Source organism: Giraffa tippelskirchi, chromosome 8, assembly GCF_054371585.1.
Source record: "Giraffa tippelskirchi isolate mGirTip1 chromosome 8, T2T-mGirTip1v1.2.pri, whole genome shotgun sequence".
Classification (NCBI taxonomy): domain Eukaryota; kingdom Metazoa; phylum Chordata; class Mammalia; order Artiodactyla; family Giraffidae; genus Giraffa; species Giraffa tippelskirchi.
In genome coordinates, this window is record NC_137282.1 from 104,133,723 (window position 1) to 104,154,662 (window position 20,940).

The 20,940-nt window shown below is 34.5% G+C and overlaps 1 protein-coding gene across 6 annotated transcripts in view; it reads right to left on the reverse strand.

Moving 5' to 3' along the window:
* Positions 1–20,940, reverse strand: part of ADAMTS6 (ADAM metallopeptidase with thrombospondin type 1 motif 6) — a 278,314-nt gene that overhangs the window by 128,046 nt on the left and 129,328 nt on the right. For all 6 annotated transcript variants that reach the window (XR_014061715.1, XR_014061716.1, XR_014061717.1 and 3 more), the window contains exons 9-10: positions 14,389–14,535; positions 5,408–5,549 (exon numbers count right to left, since the gene is read on the reverse strand). Coding sequence is in view for 3 of the 6 variants with exons in the window: in XM_081518235.1 (XP_081374361.1) it covers positions 5,408–5,549; positions 14,389–14,535 (289 nt within the window). In the remaining 3 variants the exon portion in view is untranslated. The remainder of the gene's footprint in view (positions 1–5,407; positions 5,550–14,388; positions 14,536–20,940) is intronic.

Consider the following 20,940-nt stretch of genomic DNA (forward strand, 5'->3'; position numbering starts at 1 on the left):
CTAAACGTAAGACCAGAAACAATAAAACTCCTAGAGGAAAACATAGGCAAAACACTCTCCGACATAAATCACAGCAGGATCCTCCATGACCCACCTCCCAGAATATTGGAAATAAAAGCAAAAATAAACAAATGGGACCTAATTAAAATTAAAAGCTTTTGCACAACAAAGGAAACTATAAACAAGGTGAAAAGACAGCCTTCAGAATGGGAGAAAATAATAGCAAATGAAGCAACAGACAAACAATTAATCTCAAAAATATACAAGCAACTTCTGCAGCTGAATTCCCAAAAAATAAACGACCCAATCAAAAAATGGGCCAAAGAACTAAACAGACATTTCTCCAAAGAAGACATACAGATGGCTAACAAACACATGAAAAGATGCTCAACATCACTCATTATTAGAGAAATGCAAATCAAAACCTCAATGAGGTATCATTTCACACCAGTCAGAATGGCTGCTATCCAAAAGTCTACAAGCAATAAATGCTGGAGAGGGTGTGGAGAAAAGGGAACCCTCTTACACTGTTGGTGGGAATGCAAACTAGTACAGCCACTATGGAGAACAGTGTGGAGATTCCTTAAAAAACTGGGAATAGAACTGCCATATGACCCAGCAATCCCACTGCTGGGCATATACACCGAGGAGACCAGAATTGAAAGAGACGCGTGTACCCCAATGTTCATCGCAGCACTGTTTACAATAGCCAGGACATGGAAGCAACCTAGATGTCCATCAGCAGACGAATGGATAAGGAAGCTGTGGTACATATACACAATGGAATATTACTCAGCCATTAAAAAAAATACATTTGAATCGGTTCTACTGAGATGGATGAAACTGGAGCCCATTATACAGAGTGAAGTAAGCCAGAAAGAAAAACAACAATACAGTATACTAATGCATATATATGGAATTTGAAAGATGGTAACGATAACCCTATATGCGAGACAGAATAAGAGACACAGATGCATGGAACAATTTTATGGACTCTGAGGGAGAAGGTGAGGGTGGGACGTTCTGGGAGAATGGCATTGAGACATGTGTATTGTCATATGTGAAACAGAGCACCATTCCATGTTCGATGCATGTGACAAGGGCTCAGGGCCGGGGCAATGGGATGATCCAGAAGGATGGGATGGGGAGGGAGGTGGGTGGGGGGTCCGGGAAGGGGAACACATGTAAACCCATGGCTGATTCATGTCAATGTATGGCAAAAACTATTACAATATTGTAAAGTAATTAGCCCCCAACTAAAATAAATAAATTTATTAAAAAATAAAATAAAATAAAAATAAAAATTAAAAAAAAAAAAAAAAAAAAAGAGTCCGAATTGCAGTATTTGGATGCAATCTCAAAAACGACAGAATGATCTCTGTTCGTTTCCAAGCCAAACAATTCAATATCACGGTAATCCAAGTCTATGTCCTGACCAGTATGCTGAAGAAGCTGAAGTTGAATGGTTCTAAAAAGACCTACAAGACCTGCTAGAACTAACACCGAAAAAAGATGTCCTTTTCATTATAGGGGACTGGAATGCAATGGTAGGAAGTCAGGAAACACCTGGAGTACCAGGCAAATTTGGCCTTGGAGTACAGAATGAAGCAGAGCAAAGACTAATAGAGTTTTCCCAAGAGAACTCACTGGTCATAGCAAACACCCTCTTCCAACAACACAAGAGAAGACTCTACACGTGGACATCACCAGATGGTCAACACCGAAATCACTGATTATATTCTCTGCAGCCAAAGGTGGAGAAGCTCTATACAGTCAGCAAAAACAAGACCGAGATCTTACTGTGGCTCAGATCATGAATTCCTTATTGCCAAATTCAGACTTAAATGGAAGAAAGTAGGGAAAATCACTAGACCATTCAGGTATGACCTAAATCAAATCCCTTCTGATTATACAGTGGAAGTGAGAAATAGATTTAAGGGACTAGATCGGATAGACAGAGTGCCTGATGAACTATGGACAGAGGTTCGGGACATTGTACAGGAGACAGGGATCAAGATCATTCCCAGGAAAAAGAAATGCAAGAAAGCAAAATGGCTGTCTGAGGAGGCCTTACAAATAGTTTTGAGAAGAGAAGCAAAAAGCAAAGGAAAAAAGAAAGGATATACTCATTTGGATACAGAGTTCCAAAGAATAGCGAGGAGAGATAAGAAAGCCTTCCTCAGTGATCAGTGCAAATAGAGGAATACAACAGAATGGGAAAGACTAGAGATCTCTTCAAGAAAATTAGAGATACCACGGGAACATTTCATGCAACGATGTGCTCAATAAAGGATAGAAATGGTATGGATCTAACAGAAGCAGAAGATATTAAGAAGAGGTGGTAAGAATACACAGAAGAATAGCACAAAAAAGATTTTCATGACCCAGATAATCACAATGGTGTGATCACTCACCTAGAGCCAGACATCCTGAAATGTGAAGTCAAGTGGGCCTTAGGAAGCATCACTACAAACAAAGCTAGTGGAGGTGATAGAATTCCAGTTGAGCTCTTTCCAATCCTAAAAGATGATGCTGCATCTGCTGATGGGTGGAGTATGTCAAGGCTGTATATTGTCACCCTGCTTATTTAACTTATATGCAGAGTGCATCATGAGAAACGCTGAGCTGGATGAAGCACAAGCTGGAATCAAGATTGCCGGGAGAAATATCAATAACCTCAGATATGCAGATGACACCACCCTTATGGAAGAAAGCGAAGAAGATATAAAGAGCCTCTTGATGAAGGAAAGAGGAGAGTGAAAAAGTTGGCTTAAAACTCAAGATTCAGAAAACTAAGATCATGGCATCCGGTCCTATCACTTTATAGCAAATAGATGGGCAAACAGTGGAAGACTTTATTTTGGGGGTCTCCAAAATCACTGCAGATGGTGACTGCAGCCATGAAATTAAAAGCTTACTCCTTTGAAGAAACGTTATGACCTACCTAGACAGCATATTAAAAAGCAGAGACATCACTTTGCCGACAAAGGTCCATCTAGTCAAGGCTATGGCTTTTTCTGTAGTCATGTATAAATGTGAGAGTTGGACTATAAAGAAAGCTGAGCACCAAAGAATTGATGCTTTTGAACTGTGGTGTTGGAGAAGACTCTTTAAGAGTCCCTTGGATAGCAAGGAGATCCAATCAGTCCATTCTAAAGGAAATCTGTCCTGAATATTCATTGGAAGGACTGATGTTGAAGCTCAAACTCCAATACTTTGGCCACCTGATGCAAAGAACTGAATCATTTGGAAAGACCCTGATGCTGGGAAAGATTGAAGGCGGGAGGAGAAGGGGATGACAGAGGATGAGATGGTTGGATGGCAGCACCAACTCAATTGACATGAGTTTGAGTAAACTCCGTGAGTTGGTGATAGACAGGGAGGTCTGGTGTGCTGCGGTCCATGGGGTCGCAAAGAGTCGGACACAACTGAGTGGTTGAACTGAACTGATCCTGTCTCCAGTGTGTACTCTTGGCAAGTTGACTGAAAATCAGGTGATCATATATGCATGGGTTCATTTCTGCATATCTATTCTGCACCACTGGTAAATTGCCAAAAGTATTTAAAATGTATATTAATCAACCTATTTAGGAAAAATTCAGACAGGATTTTTCATAACTACAGATGTAATTACTGATAATCCCTACAATGACCACATGATGACAAAAATGGATGAGATGGAAAGCTCACCACCGCTGCAGTTCTGGGTCAGTCTGTAGATCTTTGTTTAACATCTTCCCTGACATCATTATAGACCTGCTAGTTGAAAGATTTCTTGATGAAACATTTCTTGATGCTTCAACACCAAAAGCATCTCCTCACAAAAAGGATAGAATGCCTTCTTTGAACCTCCAGTGTTTGTGTTTGGTGTTTATCTCAGGATGCTATACTCAGATAGCCATCTAAATTAGGGCTGGTTTGTTTTTCCCTTTAGCTATCATCTGAAGCATGACTTGCTTACCTGACTGAATTCTCACCTTCAAAGCCATTATTATTTTCTAAAGTAGCACTTAGAATCATTTAAAATCTTAGGGATATCCAGACAAAACACATGTTTTGGTGTGTGTTTATGTGCTATTAATTGTGAAACCCAATTCTTCAAACAAGCTTAAGTGGTTGTAAAGAATCTGTTACACCCCTAAAAACTTTGTTGGTAATATACAGCACTAAATGTAGATTAACTTTTTCACTTGCTAATAAAGAAATGAGAGACCATAGACAAGAATAATCTACCAGAAAACCTATAATATCATTTTGATTATGAATTTCAACCTACTAAGCTACAAGTATATACAAAGATTGTGATTAAAGTTTGGCTTTTTCTGAGAGAAACAGCAACCAAGGGAAAAAAGTAACTAAAACCATAAAGAAACAAGAATAGAAGTAAAGATTCTTTATACAGAGACAAAGTTTTACTGAAGGCTCTAGATCTTTAGATAGTTGTACACAATCTTTAAATCTAGTGCACAAAATGTGCTGCCAAAGCCTCCTAGGAATAATAATATACTTGTCACTCAAAGGATATTTAAAAAATCACTTTCCTTTGTACTGCACCCAAGAAGAATAACTGGTATAGTACAACATGTGTATCATTTAGTCTTAACTACTTTTTATTGTTATTATTTTTTAAAAAGGGATTCTAAACACACTGTTTACAAAAAAAATTGGAACCAAGCCCTTAAACTTACTTTCAGAAATTTTTGACATACAATTCATCATTTAAAACTCCTATTCTTTCATTCAACATGTTTACATTGTGTATCTACTATGAACATCTCCCTGTATCAGACACTGAAATCTTTCTCTATGAAAATTTAAAAAGAATTATTTTTTAACATCTTCTGAGGTAGATCCTGAAACTTTTTTAGACAGAAAGAAGAGTAAACCATGATACCTCCGCTATTTTCCCATAGCAATTTTCCTTGTTTCTCTTTTTAGCCTAATGCCATTTTGTCCCCACTCAGTTACTGTGTTAGAATGTGGGCAACTTGCAATGACTCGATACTAAAAGTACAAGTTAAAAACTCTGAGTCAAAGTGAAAATGCCCTTAACTCAGTTACTACAGTACCAGAAAAGGTGGGAAGTGGGGGAGGTTTCAAAATCATAACATTTTAAAGACAAAAGTTGGCATTATAAACTCAGAACTTAAAAAAGAAATACACTGGAAAATTTTTAAATTCTATATGCATCTCTCTCAAGACATTTGAAATTTATTTAATTAAAGGATTATTCAAACATTTAAAATAAATATTATACAAATGATTTCAGAAAAGGAGCAATGTCAAAGGCCATACTTGTGTTAATACTGATACCAGAGAAATTACATTCATCAAAATTCCATCTTAACAATTGTGTCTTGAAAAAAAAACATATAAATGACTAAACAGAAGGATTAAGACTTCTTACCCCATATTTACATTGGCGAGATGTTGCTCCATACTGGAAACGGCATTGTTCATCGGCATCATACACCTGACCTGGGGCCACAGCTGGATAAAGAAAGTCACGCTTGGGAGGCTCATTATCAAGGCAAGTACCACGGCCTGAACTGTTCAACATAAAGGATCAAAGGAGATTAGGTACACTGTGGACTATTTCAATCTCAGTCATGAAACCATGTGTTGAGTTCTTTATTTTAATAATTGATGCATGAAAAACAATATATTCTACTAATATATAATCATGGCAAAATAGAATAACTTTACTAAAACTTTAATAAGAGCGCCAATAGTTTCTTCCTGAACTAAGACACAATAAAAGCATCTTACAAAACAATTTAAAAATGTCAGGTTGGCCTTTAAACACTGATTTAAACTAATTTCTGGAGGAATCAAAACAATTTCATACTGCTCTAAGCTTCTTGTTTGTTTTCAGTGAAAACATAACCATATCTGGTAGTAGAATCAAAAACAAAATATGAGAAAAAAAACTGGTTGTGATCCTTAAAGACCTAATCTATATACTTCCTCCTTGGGCAGAACAATAGATGGTGTGGTAAAACATGTCCAGAGGTTCTTGAAATATTTTAATAACAAGTGGGCTGAATGACAGATGAGGCCAAGATCCAAAGTTCTCTTCTCAAGTATATTAAAAGTGTTTAGTCTCTCAAAAATTTTGTATTTCATCTAGGATCATCAGAATTGGAAAAGAGAATGTTCTCCTCTCTATAATATCTGCTTTTCAAAGCATGCTCCATTCAAACATAATATTTAATTCAGTGGAACAAATAACATAAAGATCGCCAAAAGTCAGACAGAAGATCTTAAAGGAGCTTTATACTTTGCTAAATATAATTGTTCTTTTTATTTAGTCAGTGTGCATAAAATAGGACAGATGCTTTTTTACTTTCATTTCACATGTGAGTAAGTTAGAATTTTTAAAGAATTCCTATGCCAACATTTAAAAATTTTTTCCAACATTCCTGTCAATTGTGCCAGCACTTGTGTTTTTTTTTCCAAATCTTTTCCATCCACTTTGCCAAAGGAAAATAATTTCACAAGTAGAAGTTCCTCAACTATTATTTAGGACAGTACAAATTTTCATTTATAGGTAAGCAAGAAAAAAACATGCATAATAATAAATTTCATAGTCACTTCAAATTTTATCATTCTTATAATGCGAAAGTAAATGCTATATACTAATACATATTTGATTAGAAGCAAACAAATACCTTTCAAAAACTGAACCATGCTATTCATAAGGTGATAGATTCAAAGACCCCTTTTTCTTTCATTTATGCCTCTTGATTAATTTTTTAATTTTGTTTTGCTTTTTTGATTATTTTTAAACAATAATAATGTTTAGATGGAATAATAAATGTACCAAATAGATGGCTGTTATTATTGGCTATTATAATCATTTCATATGTCATTGCTCTAGGTGTCTAACTAATAGAGGAATTTTTTCACCCAGCTATCCATATTTCATGACAGAATGCTTTTTATTTTCTGTTCACAACACTTTTAGAAATTGACATGTACTAAGAAAGACCATTTCCAGATGAATTTTAAAAATAGTAAGTTCTTTTTATTATATAAAATAGCTTCACATGGGTATGCAAATTTTAGCCAAATAAAATTCTACTAGTAAATTCAAAATTTATATTAAAAGGTTAGTGATAAAGAGGTCAATGTGAAAGTATAACAACAGAAGAATTTATGAGATAATTCCATTAGTATTTTTATTTCCTAATTTTCTTCCTAAAATATAAATTTCATCTCTATCTACAACCAAACTATAATAGTCTCTCTGAAAGGAGCTAAATATGTAATAAAAATAAAATATCAAGCTAAGTTCTATATAAATTAATGGAAAAATTTTAAACACTGACATACTTAAGTACAGGATCCTACAGATATTAAATATTTGCCAATAGCATAACAAAGAAAGTATAAGATATATTCACTTAAGTGGCACCAACTCAAAATCTATTAAAAATTAGTATACATAATTATTTTTAGTACCTAAAATTAACCTAAAAACTTAAGAGGAAGAAGTATATGGACCCCCAAAAGTTTACAAACAGGATAACCTTAGGAAAAAAATAAAACGTGGAAAAAAATTCTTTCCTGATAGCTAACAGAACTGGTTTAACCTAGAAGAAACAACAATAATTACTTCATTTACAGTTCTTGTTCCCAGGTATTAATGGTCTACAAATCATGGTTGGTGGGCTTTCCTAGTAGCTCAGTTGGTAAAGAATCCACCTGCAGAAGACCCTGGTTCAATCCCTGGGTTGGAAAGATCCCCTGGAGAAGGGAAAGGCTACCCACTCAAGTATTCTGACCTGGAGAATTCCATGGACTGTACAGTCCATGGTGTCACAAAGAGTTGGACATGACTGAGTGACTTTCACTTTTTCTTTTCACTTTCAATCCTGGTTGGCATTCTTTAAAAACTACCGAATCAGATGACTATTGCAGGAGCCTCCAGACAATGAAAAATGACATGTACTGTGGTCCCCTGTGGAAAAATCTTTCTGAGAAAGTCTACCCCAGAAGTGATTTGTGTTTCAATTGCTTTGTATTGATGTGGTTTAGTTAGTTATCTAGACACGTGTCATTCTCTTTCCAATATATTTTTTTTTGTAAAAGAAACACCATATGAAATACAAGTGAAAAAAATAACAGACCTTTAAATAATAAACATGTATTTAGGAATACAGCATCAACAAAGACCTTTTAAAATGTATTTGGCTATAGTAGTACAAAATATCAATGCTTGCAAGTCAAGTGTTTTAGCTACTAGTATTGGCTCTAGGATAGCAAGTGTGGGATATCTGCAAGGTTGATTTAAACTGTTTCTACGTTTTGGGTAGAAAATGTACCACATATTTCCTTCTAGTAATGATAAATATTACATACAGTAAAACCTTCACTGAGGTATTTGAGGGGTAAGATAGTCTTCATACTTTAATTTTTAACTGAGGGTTAAGCTACAAAAACAGTTTTGCATGATGTTACTAAAATTTGTCTGTTACTTTTTGGTTATTTTCAAGTAAGTTAAACCTATAAACAGTAAGCATTAATTAACTCTTTAGTGCCTCAAGCTGTGTCTGACTCTTAAGAGACCCTGTAGCCTGCCAGGCTCCTCTGTCCATGAGATTTCACAGGCAAGAATACTGGAGTTGGTTGCCATTTTCTTCTTCCAGGGATCTTTCCCAGGGATTGTGCCCACATCTCTTGCATTGGCAGACAAATTCTTTAGCCCTGAGCCACCAGGGAAGCCCTTAGAAGATAATAATTCTGGATATTTTCATGCCTCTGCGCCATCAATTGCCACTATGAAATATCACAGATATAGGTATAGAAAGAAGATAGAGGGCATGAACCTGAGAGATGTACATTTAACTCTAAGAAGTGTTTTGTTTTTTTATTCCCTTAGAAAATTTCCAAGTGCTCAATCACAACTCTCTTTGTCTCCCAAAGAATTAATGATTTTTTTTCCTGTGTAATTCAAATTTCTAATGCCCACATATTACATTTTCATTCTCCAAATAAATAAAAGTTATAAAATCTGAATCTACAGGGAAGAGGATGCAATTAATGATTTTTAAAATAATTATTTTTGCATGATTTTTAAAATAATAATTTCTTTGGTTTTCTCAGTAATTATTCATCTCTCAATTTATTCATCTGACAGTTCTTGGATTCTACATAAAAGGAGTCATATGGTAGGTTTCCTTTTAAGACTTTATCCTTCTGCTCAATACTATGAATGTGAGACACATCCATGTTGAGGTGTGCAACTGTAAGCTACTCATTTATATTGTTCTTTGATATTCCATTTGAGACTATGCCACTTCTATCAACAAGTGTTTAAATTATTTCTAATTTCTGGAAATTGCAAATTATGCTGATATAAATCATTTTGTATTATCTTCTGGTATACATGATTTTCTTAAAAATATTAGATATGAGTTAATTACATATATTTTATAGTTGTTTCCTTTTAACAAAAAGAAGCTATGAGTAATCTTTATTAATCTAGGGTTCCAATTAATCAATATAATCATATAATTCTTATGATACTGAGCCTAATGTCATTTATACTATTTTAAAATTAATAGTGGTAATATTATATATAAATTTTCTTGAATTTTCTCATAAAATGCCACTTTTAAGCATACCGAGCTTGTGTCCTAGTGTTGTTATATGTGAATTTTTTCACTCAGAAAACATAAACCTCACTCATTAATAAATGAAATGGAGAACATTGTATATTCTATCTATAAGATGTTATTACAACTTACTATTGCTTGGGACAAGATATACCTGTCCTGAGCAAAACTGTATACTCCATAAAAGCAGAACTATGATTAATTCCCTAGCAGCACATATTTCACAACTAAAAGTCTAATCCTGGTTAATATCTATAGCAATATAGGTAATCATTGAACTAATACACTCCACTTTTGTTTATGCTTCTAAGACAAGGCAAAAAATGTATATTAGTTTGAGAACATGCTTTTCCCTTGATTATGAAACTCTTAGTAAATCAAAGTATATTTACATTTCCAGAAATCCTTACAGAATGATAATGAAGTCATAATTTATGTATTCTACTTCTAATTTAGAGAAGTCTTATTTACATAGTTCAAAATTAGCCTTGAAAATAGGAACATGAGCCAGAGTTGTGTCTTCAATTGAAATGTGCAGATTCTTACATAAAATATAGTGTCTTGGCTTTGTTTCCAGAACACATGAAAACATAATTGTAATTTTAGATTTATTTTTCAGTTAATTACACCATAAAGTACAGATCTTCAGCCTATAACAGTGGGTCAATCTAAGAAATAAATCTTTCTATATAACCCTGATTATATCTTAACAGTTTCTTAACAACAACAACAAAAAGTTAACAGATAATATAATATCTAGTTTTTCCTATAAAGTTGTGCTAGCATACGTAAATTAAGCAAAAATGAATTAGGTGTCTCATCTATGGCAAGTCAAGGGTCTTACCTACATTTTCATAAATTGCTCTACCAGTCTTCACAAAACTAACAATACATTACCTTCTAAAATGAATTACTCTAAGTTAGACCTTTATCTCTTGCCCTCTATAGGACTGGGATACTCGAATACAACTGAACTTGAGGCTTCCAATATGCAAACACTATGGTAATCATGTTTACTAAGTTATGCTCTTTTTCTCCATATGTAATTATGACTTGTCAAAGATATTTATGGGTTAGAGTGAAGTCCCCAAAATATGTCAGATAAATGGAAGGAGGAGAAATTTGTTTTCCCAAGCTATTTTTGGCTCCACATAAAAAAGAGGTCTCATCCATAAAAGCTGTTTTCTGTCTAATAGACTATTGATAGTGACCTTCAAAAATAATTGCTCTAGAAGAATTGTTAAGTGTCTTACTTGTCCTGTTCATCTTATATCACTTCCCTTGCAGCTCTACCTTTCTTTCTAGTTCATCTTCAACCATAATACTGCTTCTCTTTTTTTCAGCTTCCATCCTTTCTGTGAAAATATTTAATTTGGAACTGTAGGAAATTTTGCTACAGATCTCTGACAGTTCAAAGAATATAACAGACTTTAAATAGAGCAAGAGTTGATTCACAGAGGCTCCAGGATTTTTGAAGACTATATGAAATTACTCTGTACTACCACTAAGTGGTGGAAAATGTATGAAAAACTGGCCTAAATTACTTCTGGCTGCCTTCTACTGCCTGGTAAATTAGCCCATAGACATCAATGAATGTGAGCCATAATACCAGGTTCATCTTCTCTAGTTTCTAAATAAATAAATAAATAAATAAGTAAATAAATAAGTCCCGCAGGCAGATAGGAAGGACACTACCTGCAAAGCCGTCGTCGAAAACATCAGAAGCTGGCATAACACGTCCATTTTAACGGTAATGGGTTCTTTATTATTTAATCAGGACGGCTTCTGGGCGATTCATGAACCACTTATTGAATCACCGAGTTTAAGAAATCTGAAAAAAAATATTGGGAGTTGGTAAACACCATCTCCTGATTGATCAATAGCACCTAGTGTTTCAGAATGACACGAGAGACTTTTTTACTCTATTGGCATTTAAAGGCCATGGAATTGCTTTCAGTTGAACATAGTGAATAGTGAATCTCTATAAATCATAGAAAGCTTATTGTTAAAATCCACCATCATCTTTGGCCTATATAGTCACTAAGTAGAGAAAAGTATGCATTCTGTTGGCAGGGCTGCAGTTCCTAAACAATTCATCTTTCAAGATTTCTTTTTCTTGAGAAGAGAAACTAAAATAAAATGTTATGAGTCTTTTTGAGCCAACTATAAAACATAAATGTAACCTCAATCCCTAATCAAAATATCACTGGATTTTTTAAAATATCACACAAAGCTGTTAAAGCAATTAAGTCCCCTGCATTAATAAAGAAGAACAAAGAAATTCAAGAAAGTTACTATTATATCTTTGTGCTCCAGTGAACTGACCTTTTTAAAGGGCCATGTGTTTAAAAAATCTTTATTGCTTGGTCAGATTACAATCAGAGTTGTTTAGTTTACTACTAAAGAGGGGGGAAAAGATGCCGACTTATCCCCAAATCCCTACCCATTGTCTTTCACATCTATCTTTTACTAATGGCTTTAATTTTGTGAGCATTCCCATGAGGATGCAACAGAAATATATTTATAAAATACAGGATAATAAACCCACTAGAACCCTGTCAACACTAATTATGCTTACACATAGAAAATGCAAAAAGGCAATAAGGCTTACATAATGCTTTTTGGATTAATTCTTTCAATTAATTCAGTGGAATGATTTATTGCAACTAGTAATAATTTTACATCTCTCACCAAACCAGTGGTGATTTCTTAACTGTATTTTATCAGCAATTTAGGGATTCCCTTTTGGAATGTTTTAACAGCCTTAATACAGTTTTAACTACACAGGGTCTGGCAAGAGATCAAAACCAGTCCTTGTATTTAGTATAAAGAGATATTTCTAGCAAATGGGCTGTACAACAGAAACAAGACAGAGGAAAGAGAAACGGTGTAATTGGGGAAGAAAAAAAAATACGTAAAGGAAAGTCTTCAAAAATGCACAGGAATACTGAGCATTCATACAGTTTGTCTTTCTGAAGATAGATACTAAGATTCCATTATAAAAACATGAGCCAAGTCAAGGGAGAAATTCCAGATCTGGCTTGATTTCTGGGGAGAGTAGATCTTCAACAGTGCTTAAAATTTAGGTTATATGATCTTGTTAAAACATCTCAGAAAATGATATTGCTAGTGCTTTGTGTTAAAAAACTACAAAAAGATGTCAAACAAATCTTCTGTGGTCCTTCACCCAGTTTTGGCACAAGACAAGTATTATAATTTATCTATTACAAAGATTAAAAATTGTTAGGTTATAGTATAGTTATTCAGAAGAGCTACCTTCTAAAAATACTTTCAATTCCTTCAATTTCATTATTACATGAATTCAAAAGAGCCCATTTTAAACACTTGTCTTTTGATCTTTGATTGAGCAAAGCATTGTTCTCAGTAATTTATTCATAAAATCTCTTGTCTGGGGCTTTTAAAAATATGCAATTATAAGTTTTAAGAATATAATCTGGTTCTTAGCAGATATGAACCAAAATCTTAATAAGTAATGTTACCCTACATAGTGTTGGAAAGAAAATGTTGGTCGCTCAGTTGTGTCCGACTCTTTGCAACCCATGGACTGTAGCTTGCCAGGCTCCTCTGTCCATGTAACTTTCCAGGCAAGAATACTGGAGTGGATAGCCATTCCCTTCTCTAGGTGATCTTCCTGACCCAGGGATCAAACCCAGGTCTCCCTCTGAATTGCTAAAGCATTACACTATAATCATGTTAAGGTGAACTTTAAACAAAGACAGTTTTTAAAATGAATTTCTGTTGCTCTCCTGTACTTTATGTATGACCAACTTTTTCAGAATACTTAATATCTCCTCCTCAGAAAAAAATGGCAGAAAACAGTTGAAGGTAATGATAGAGCAATAGTGCTTAAAACCTTGATATTATTTAATATACCATGTAATGAATGTCTATTAAGTGTTTTATATACATTATAGTGTTATACATAATTATTTACATAACAACTTGATGATATGTGTATCATTACCCAAATTTATTCAACAAATGAAGTCACTGAATATTAAAAAGGTTAAGTAACATGACCAAGGTCACACTGTTAGAGAGTGAGACCTAAGTCTAACAGTTTCCAAAGGCTAATCTTAAAGCTCTATGCAGGTGAAATATGGAAAACCATCTGCTTTCCTAAACATAGTTACACCTGAGCTAATTTATAGTCTTCAAATTTAAATAACCAGACTCTTAGAATATACGTTAAAGGACCAGCAAAGAAGTTCTCAAACTGGAGAAAAGATGAGTCACTTTAATATATTTTCAAAGACAAATTTTCATTTTCTTATTTTCATTTCCTGGGTGTTTGGTTTTTTGTTGTTGTTGTTTGTTACTATTAGATACTTTGGCATTTCTACAGAACTCAGTTTTTTTTTTTTTTTTAACAAACAAAATGAAATATGTAATCACTGAAATAAGGCTTGGCTTATGCATTACTAAATTATGTAAATCTAAATTCTTTCTGACATTGCTTCCCATTTATTTAACATTTCTAACTCACATCATCAACCCCTTTTACAATCTTACTCCAGTTCCTTAATCTGTTTGTGTCCCCCTAATTTAGTCTGTATTCTATTTGAGTATGAGGAAAAAATTAAAAATTTGCCACAATGATATATTAAAGTATTTGGGAAACAGTCTGAAGTATCACTGGGATCTATAAAAGTTACTCATTATGCAAAGTTTGAAGTACTACATAGTAGGCTTCTATCAATGGCTTACTTCTGGAGCAATTCATCATCACTCTCCAGAGATTACTTACTCTAGAAAGCTGGTGATATAGTCTCGACTGCAGGCAGACCAGGAAAAGGGATTGGTATTTGCAGTAATGTGAGCTGCCATAAGTTTTGCTGCTTCATGACCTTTTGTCCCACAAGAATTTCCAATTCCATCATGGTTCATACCAAAACTGTTTTGACAAGGAAGAAACATAAGACACATAAAAGAAAAAATAAGAAAAAAATAAAACAAATCCTCAGTATGTTTTATTTCCTTATTGGATCATTTATTAGCCCTATCAACATATGGCTTCTATCAAGATAGACTAGATTCTCTAAGGAAATATAGGATTAATGTAAAGAGATTAAGGAATAATTCAATGATATAATGTGTTTCTAAATCTCTTTAAATTTATAATATACTCTCAAATGTTATCTCATATGACACAGTCTCTCCTTGAACAGACAGGGGATATATAATTGACCCATAAAAATCATACAGTTTTAAGTGTTGAAATTGTTAGTAGAACCTACCTAAAACCTGCTAGAGTTCAAGCTACTTCACAATACTGAATCCAAAACAGAATTATGAAAAGATAGTTATGATCCATAGAGTTCTAGGTTATAGGCCAAACATAAAAACTTTTTATTAATATGTATAAAGGAGAATTCAATACATTATGTAATTTATGTTTGTGTGTGTATGTGCTTTCAAACCACCTCTTGAAAAATCTTTGTACATTTAAGGATTATGAATATAGCCTTTTCTTTAACATGGCCTCTCTGATTTCTTAAAGCTTTTCTTTGTCATTTTTTTCCTGTGTCCTATAGCCATGCTGAGTGCTATGAATGTGATCTAAAAACATATCTCAATGTTAAATCATGAAATTTTTCTGTAAAGGATCACTGCATATGAATAAATTTAAGTCTTTCATCACAAGTAGCCAGAAGTTTAGGTGAAATCACTAAAAAATATCCTTGTGTCCACTGTGACATTCTAGTAAGTGCACCATTATATCTGTTCAAGGAAATAAGTCATTTGTGTGACACAAGTGAAAAACAGATAAGAATAGTTGCTGGAGAAAAATTTGGAAAAGTAGTTGAGAACAGATAGTCTCAAGCTAATAAATGAAAGAAAGTATCAACACTTTTGGAAGTGCACAGACTTTAAAGATTTGTCAGTAAGAGCAACTGATGATTTCTAAGCAGGAGAACCTGGAATTGATCCAAATTTTAGAAAAATTATTATAGTAATTCTGTGGTGGTGACAATGGAGTGGAAAGAGAATGGAGCCAGGGAGCACAGAAAAAAGACGATAACCAATTGAGAAATGATGTAGATCTGAATGAGGGCACGGTATAGAGAAGAGGGATTAGATTTGAGACATGTATGGGAAGGTTAATTCACAAATATAATATAAAAGAGCTATCATTAAGACAGATATGGCAGGGGGAGGGAAGAGGAACTAATTATTCAGGTGTAGGGACTAACACAAGTTGCTGCTGCTGCTGCTAAGTCGCTTCAGTCGTATCTGACTCTGTGCGACCCCATAGACGGCAGCCCACCAGGCTCCCCCGTCCCTGGGATTTTCCAGGCAAGAACATTGGAGTGGGTTGCCATTTCCTTCTCCAATGCATGAAAGTGAAAAGTGAAAGGGAAGTCACTCAGTCGTGTCCGACTCCTAGTGACCCCATGGACTGCAGCCTACCAGGTAACATAAGCAAAAGAAGAGAATTATATGAGAGCCCTAAATGAAACCACCAAATAACCTTCCAAGAATATCAATACTTAGTCTTGGGTTTGACATCAACACATGCAAGTCAACCTCTTCCAGGAACATAATGATGGAATATAATGTTTGTTGAATTAGATATACGTTTTGTCAAAACATATATAAATTTACAGGTATAGATTTACATTAAAAAGTTCCTTACTGTAAATTTATAATTCAATAAACTTAATTGTCTATATTTCTCACAAAGGTTGATGCTACTATGATTTTTTTGAAATAATGACAGCTTTAAAAATATCATTTCTGTTTAGCAACAGTCTCATACAAATCCCTGAGTTATGTTAAGATAGGTGTATGCAGGCACAGATGGCTTAAGAAAATCATTCTTTAAAGATTCCACAATTTCTTATTTACTCTTTTCTATGAAAGTAAAGCTTCTTTTGAAATTATATTTCTCCCACCTTACAAAAGAAAAATTTACCTTTCACTCATACATAATTTTGTAATAGTTCATTGCCTCAGGGTATAAACACATGGGTGTCAAGGAAAGAGACAATTAGAAACGGTGTCAGCACTAAGAAGAATGATTTCAGTGATTGAGTGATGTATGTAGTTTCCTGCTTTCATCAGATTTATAGGATGATATAATCAAATTAACAGCTGATGGGTTGTTAAAAATTTTGATGATAGATCCCCAAGGTTATGTTTTAACAAATAATTCAAAACAAGTTTAAAGAACTGAGTGATATTTCTATAATAAAATCTCTTCATCTCAACTACTTATGTGATCCAATTTTCTCAACATTCACATCTATAGAAAAAAAATAAAGAAAGCTGAACTGGTGATGAAATTCTGTCTTATTCTAACAGTACAGAGATAAATACAGTAACTGAAAATATACATTTAAAAATACACCTTCTATTGCTTCTTGGTCTTTTGGCTAAGATCAAGCCTAATAAAGATATATTTTCTAACATAAACTTTACTTTTATATTTAACTGTTTATTAAAATTCATAATATGTATATATTCTTCTAATCAATTATTAATAATTGTAATGTCATGAACATGTAATCCAGAAAAAAGATTTTTTATGATCACAGGAAATTTTAAAAATGTAATTGCAACTTAAATTTTTTGTTGTAGAGATATTTGATATAATTGAAAGTACTTTAAAGCATAAAAACACGTTTTTAAGAAATATTAAAATACGCATTAGGATTGATATTCTGGAAGGGAAAGGAGCAGCAGATACACTGAGCTAAAGAAGAGGAAAAAAGATGTAAATTTGACTATAAAAGAAGAACCAAATGGATAATGAAGCGGTACACATACACAATGGAATATTTCTTAACCATAAAAAAGAATGACTTTGAGTAAGTTCTACTGAAGTGGATGAATCTAGAGCCTGTTAAATATTTAAGGAGGTTTTTACGTTTTACACAGTAATTTTTTCAGTACTCTAGAAATTCTATCCTTTGCAATTAGTTAGACATAACAAATTTTGGACACCAACTGAAAAATACCCAATAGGGTACACAGTTGTTTTTTTTTTTTTTTTTTTAAAGATTGCATTATTTTGGTTTTATTATTTGATTTTTAATTTGAATATCACCTTCTTCACAGGTTGCTCCACCATGTCCTGGGGGACATTCACAAATGTTAGGCTTAATACGTTTTCCATGGTTTTTGCAGTCAGGATGACATACAGCTCTAAAAAATAAAGCTTGTGGCTTAGAAATATTAATTATCAATTAAATTCATTATGCAAACTAATAAGAGGTATATTTACCAGTTTGGCAGTTAGAACCAGTGTGCTGCTAAGTCACTTCAGTCGTGTCCGACTCTGTGCGACCCCATAGATAGCAGCCCACCAGGCTCCGCCGTCCCTGGGATTCTCCAGGCAAGAATACTGGAGTGGGTTGCCATTTCCTTCTCCAGTGCATGAAAGGGAGAAGTGAAAGTGAAGTCGCTCAGTCGTTTCTGACTCTTAGCGACCCCATGGACTGTAGCCTACTAGGCTCCTCCATCCATGGGATTTTCCAGGCAAGAGTACTGGAGTGGGCTGCCATTGCCTTCTCCGCCAATAGGGTACACAGTTTTTAAAAATTCAGAAGTAAATAAGGGAAAAGATTTGAAAATTGATGAATTCAAGTATCTGAAAAAGTAAATCTTAAATTCTATTTCTACACAATCTTCATAGTTTAAGGGTCAGGTGCAGATATCTGTCTTAAGGATCTTGGTTTCAGTTGTCTAGGAGAATGTATACTTTTGCAAATTATATTTAAAATGTAAGAAATCGAGAAATGATATGACTAATGTCAACTGGTTTACTGACAGTGACACGAAGTGAAATGGGACTTTACAATTGCCATTCATGACATCAGCTTCAAAATATCCCTCTAGAACATTGACCAGGCTGGAGTGTGTGTGTATATATGTGCACGCCTGTGGTGTGTGTATGTGTGTGTGTGTATTACAGAAAAGTTCCTTCCTGAGGAAACTCTATCAGTGAGGTGTTTGGCAAAACAAATGAAACTCACTAGTGATTAGAGAAAATAAATGAGAGCAAACTTTAAACCATTATATTAGCAAAAATGAGAATGTTACCTAGGACTAAATGTTGGCAATGGTATAGAGAAACTGAGATCTTAGTATACAACAGTTAAAGTGTGGTAAGGCAGCTGTTTCATAGGGCAATTCAGCAGTACTTTGATTAAATTAAATAGAAGAAACATTATGACCTAGCAATTCTATTCTTGGAGAGATATTTCAGAAATATTCTTAAAAGGAAGATGTATGGGGATGTTAGTGACAGAATTATTTACGATAGCAAGGAGTTGAAGACAATATAGGTGTTTGTCACTGGGGAATGGATAAGTAAACTTTGGCAGATGCATACTATGGAAAATTAGGCATAAGTTGGAAGTAACAAACAAGATAGATGTCTACACATAAATATAGGTGGATCTTAGAAACACTGAAAAATTGAGAAAAGGAACAATGTCTATAGCAGTATATCATACAAACAAAATTTACATACATATTATCAACATACATATTATCAACAAAGAAAGGCCAAGGAACTGTTCCAGATTAAAGATTGAAGACACATGAGCAAATGCAACATAAACTAGACTGGAGGAGGGAAAGATTAAAAAAAACACTGCTGAGACAATTGAAGAAATTTGAACATGGATTACATATCAGATAATAATAGTGCATCAATGTTAAACTAACTTGATAATCATACTGCGGTTATGTAAGAGATTATTTTTTCTTCTTAGGAAAGAGACACTGAAATATTTAGGGATAGGGGACATGTCTTCAACTTATTTTCAAATAGTACAGGAAACAATACACATGCATATACAAAAAGAAGGAAATGTTGCAAAATATTAACAATTAAAAAAATACGACTCAAGGACATATGGGAACTCTTTCTACTATATCATTTTCTCCATAACTTTGAAAACATTTCAAACTTAAAAAGTTAAAAAATAAACAGACATATATAAAACAATCTGCAATATTTTGCAAGGATACATATGATTTCAAATATGCTAAGTTACTTCAGTCATGTCCGACTCTTTGTGACCCCATGGACCGTAGTCTACCAGGCTCCTCTGTCCATGGGATTCTCCAGACAAGAATACTGGAGTGGGTTGCCATTCCCTTCTCCAGGATATCTTCCCAAACCAGGGATCGAACCCTCATCCTTTATGCTTCCTGCACTGGGAGGTGGGTTCTTTACCACTAGTGCCACCTGGGGAGCCCAAATATAGGTATCAAATTTATTAAAGGAAAGAGGGGAAGAAATGGGAGTAAAAACGGGAATATAGAAATATACATTTACATATATTAAAACAGGGCTTCCCTGGTAGCTCAGCTGGTAAAGAATCTGCCTGCAATGCAGGAGACCCCAGTTTGATTCCTGGGTTGGGAAGTTCCCCTGGAGGAAGGATAGGCTACTCACTCCAGTATTCTTGGGCTTCCTTCGTGGCTCAGATGGTCAAGAATCCATCTGCAACGTGAGAGACATGGGTTCGATCCCCAGGTTGGGAAGATCCCTTGGAGGAGGGCATGGCAACCCACTTCAGTATTCCTGCTTAGAATCTCCATGGACAGAGGAGCCTGGTAGGCTACAGTCCATGGGGTCGCAAAGAGTTGGATACAACTGAGTAACTAAGCACAACACGTATTAAAACAAGAAGGGTTCTTGCTGGGACTGATAATGATGATGTGCCAAGATCTAAGGAAAGATAGATAAATAGATATAAAATAAACTCAGCTCCCTGCTCTTGAGGTAAATAATAATTAAAAAAAAAAAAAAAAAAAAGAACAAAGGAGAGTTGGTGAACCTGGTGCCCACTCCACTGAAAGAATAGTGATAGGAAGAGAACATTATCATGGTTGGTTTTATGTGTTTAATAAAACACTTCAGATTAGGTAATGATTCTCATTTGTTTGACAGAGAGAGATAAAGACACATATAGGTAGAGAGAGAGAGAGAGAAATGGGAGAGACGCTCCTGTGATTTTCCACATTTTGTTGAGTATAAGTCTGCAAGGCTTGCTCTTAACCCGGGCCCCAGGACATTTCTCAGAATAACTTTGAGAAATGAGGTTACATCTCCCTGGACAAACAGCAGGTTTACTTATCACTTGTTACAAAAGTACTGGGCTTCCAGGTGGCGCTAGTGGTAAAGAACCTGTCTGCCAATGCAGGAGACAACAGACGCAGGTTTAATCCCTGGGTTGGGAAGATGCCCTGGAGAAGGAAATGGCAACCTACTCCAGTATTTTCTTGCCTGGAGAATCCCAGGGACAGAGGAGCCTGGCTACAGTCCATAGGGCTGCAAAGA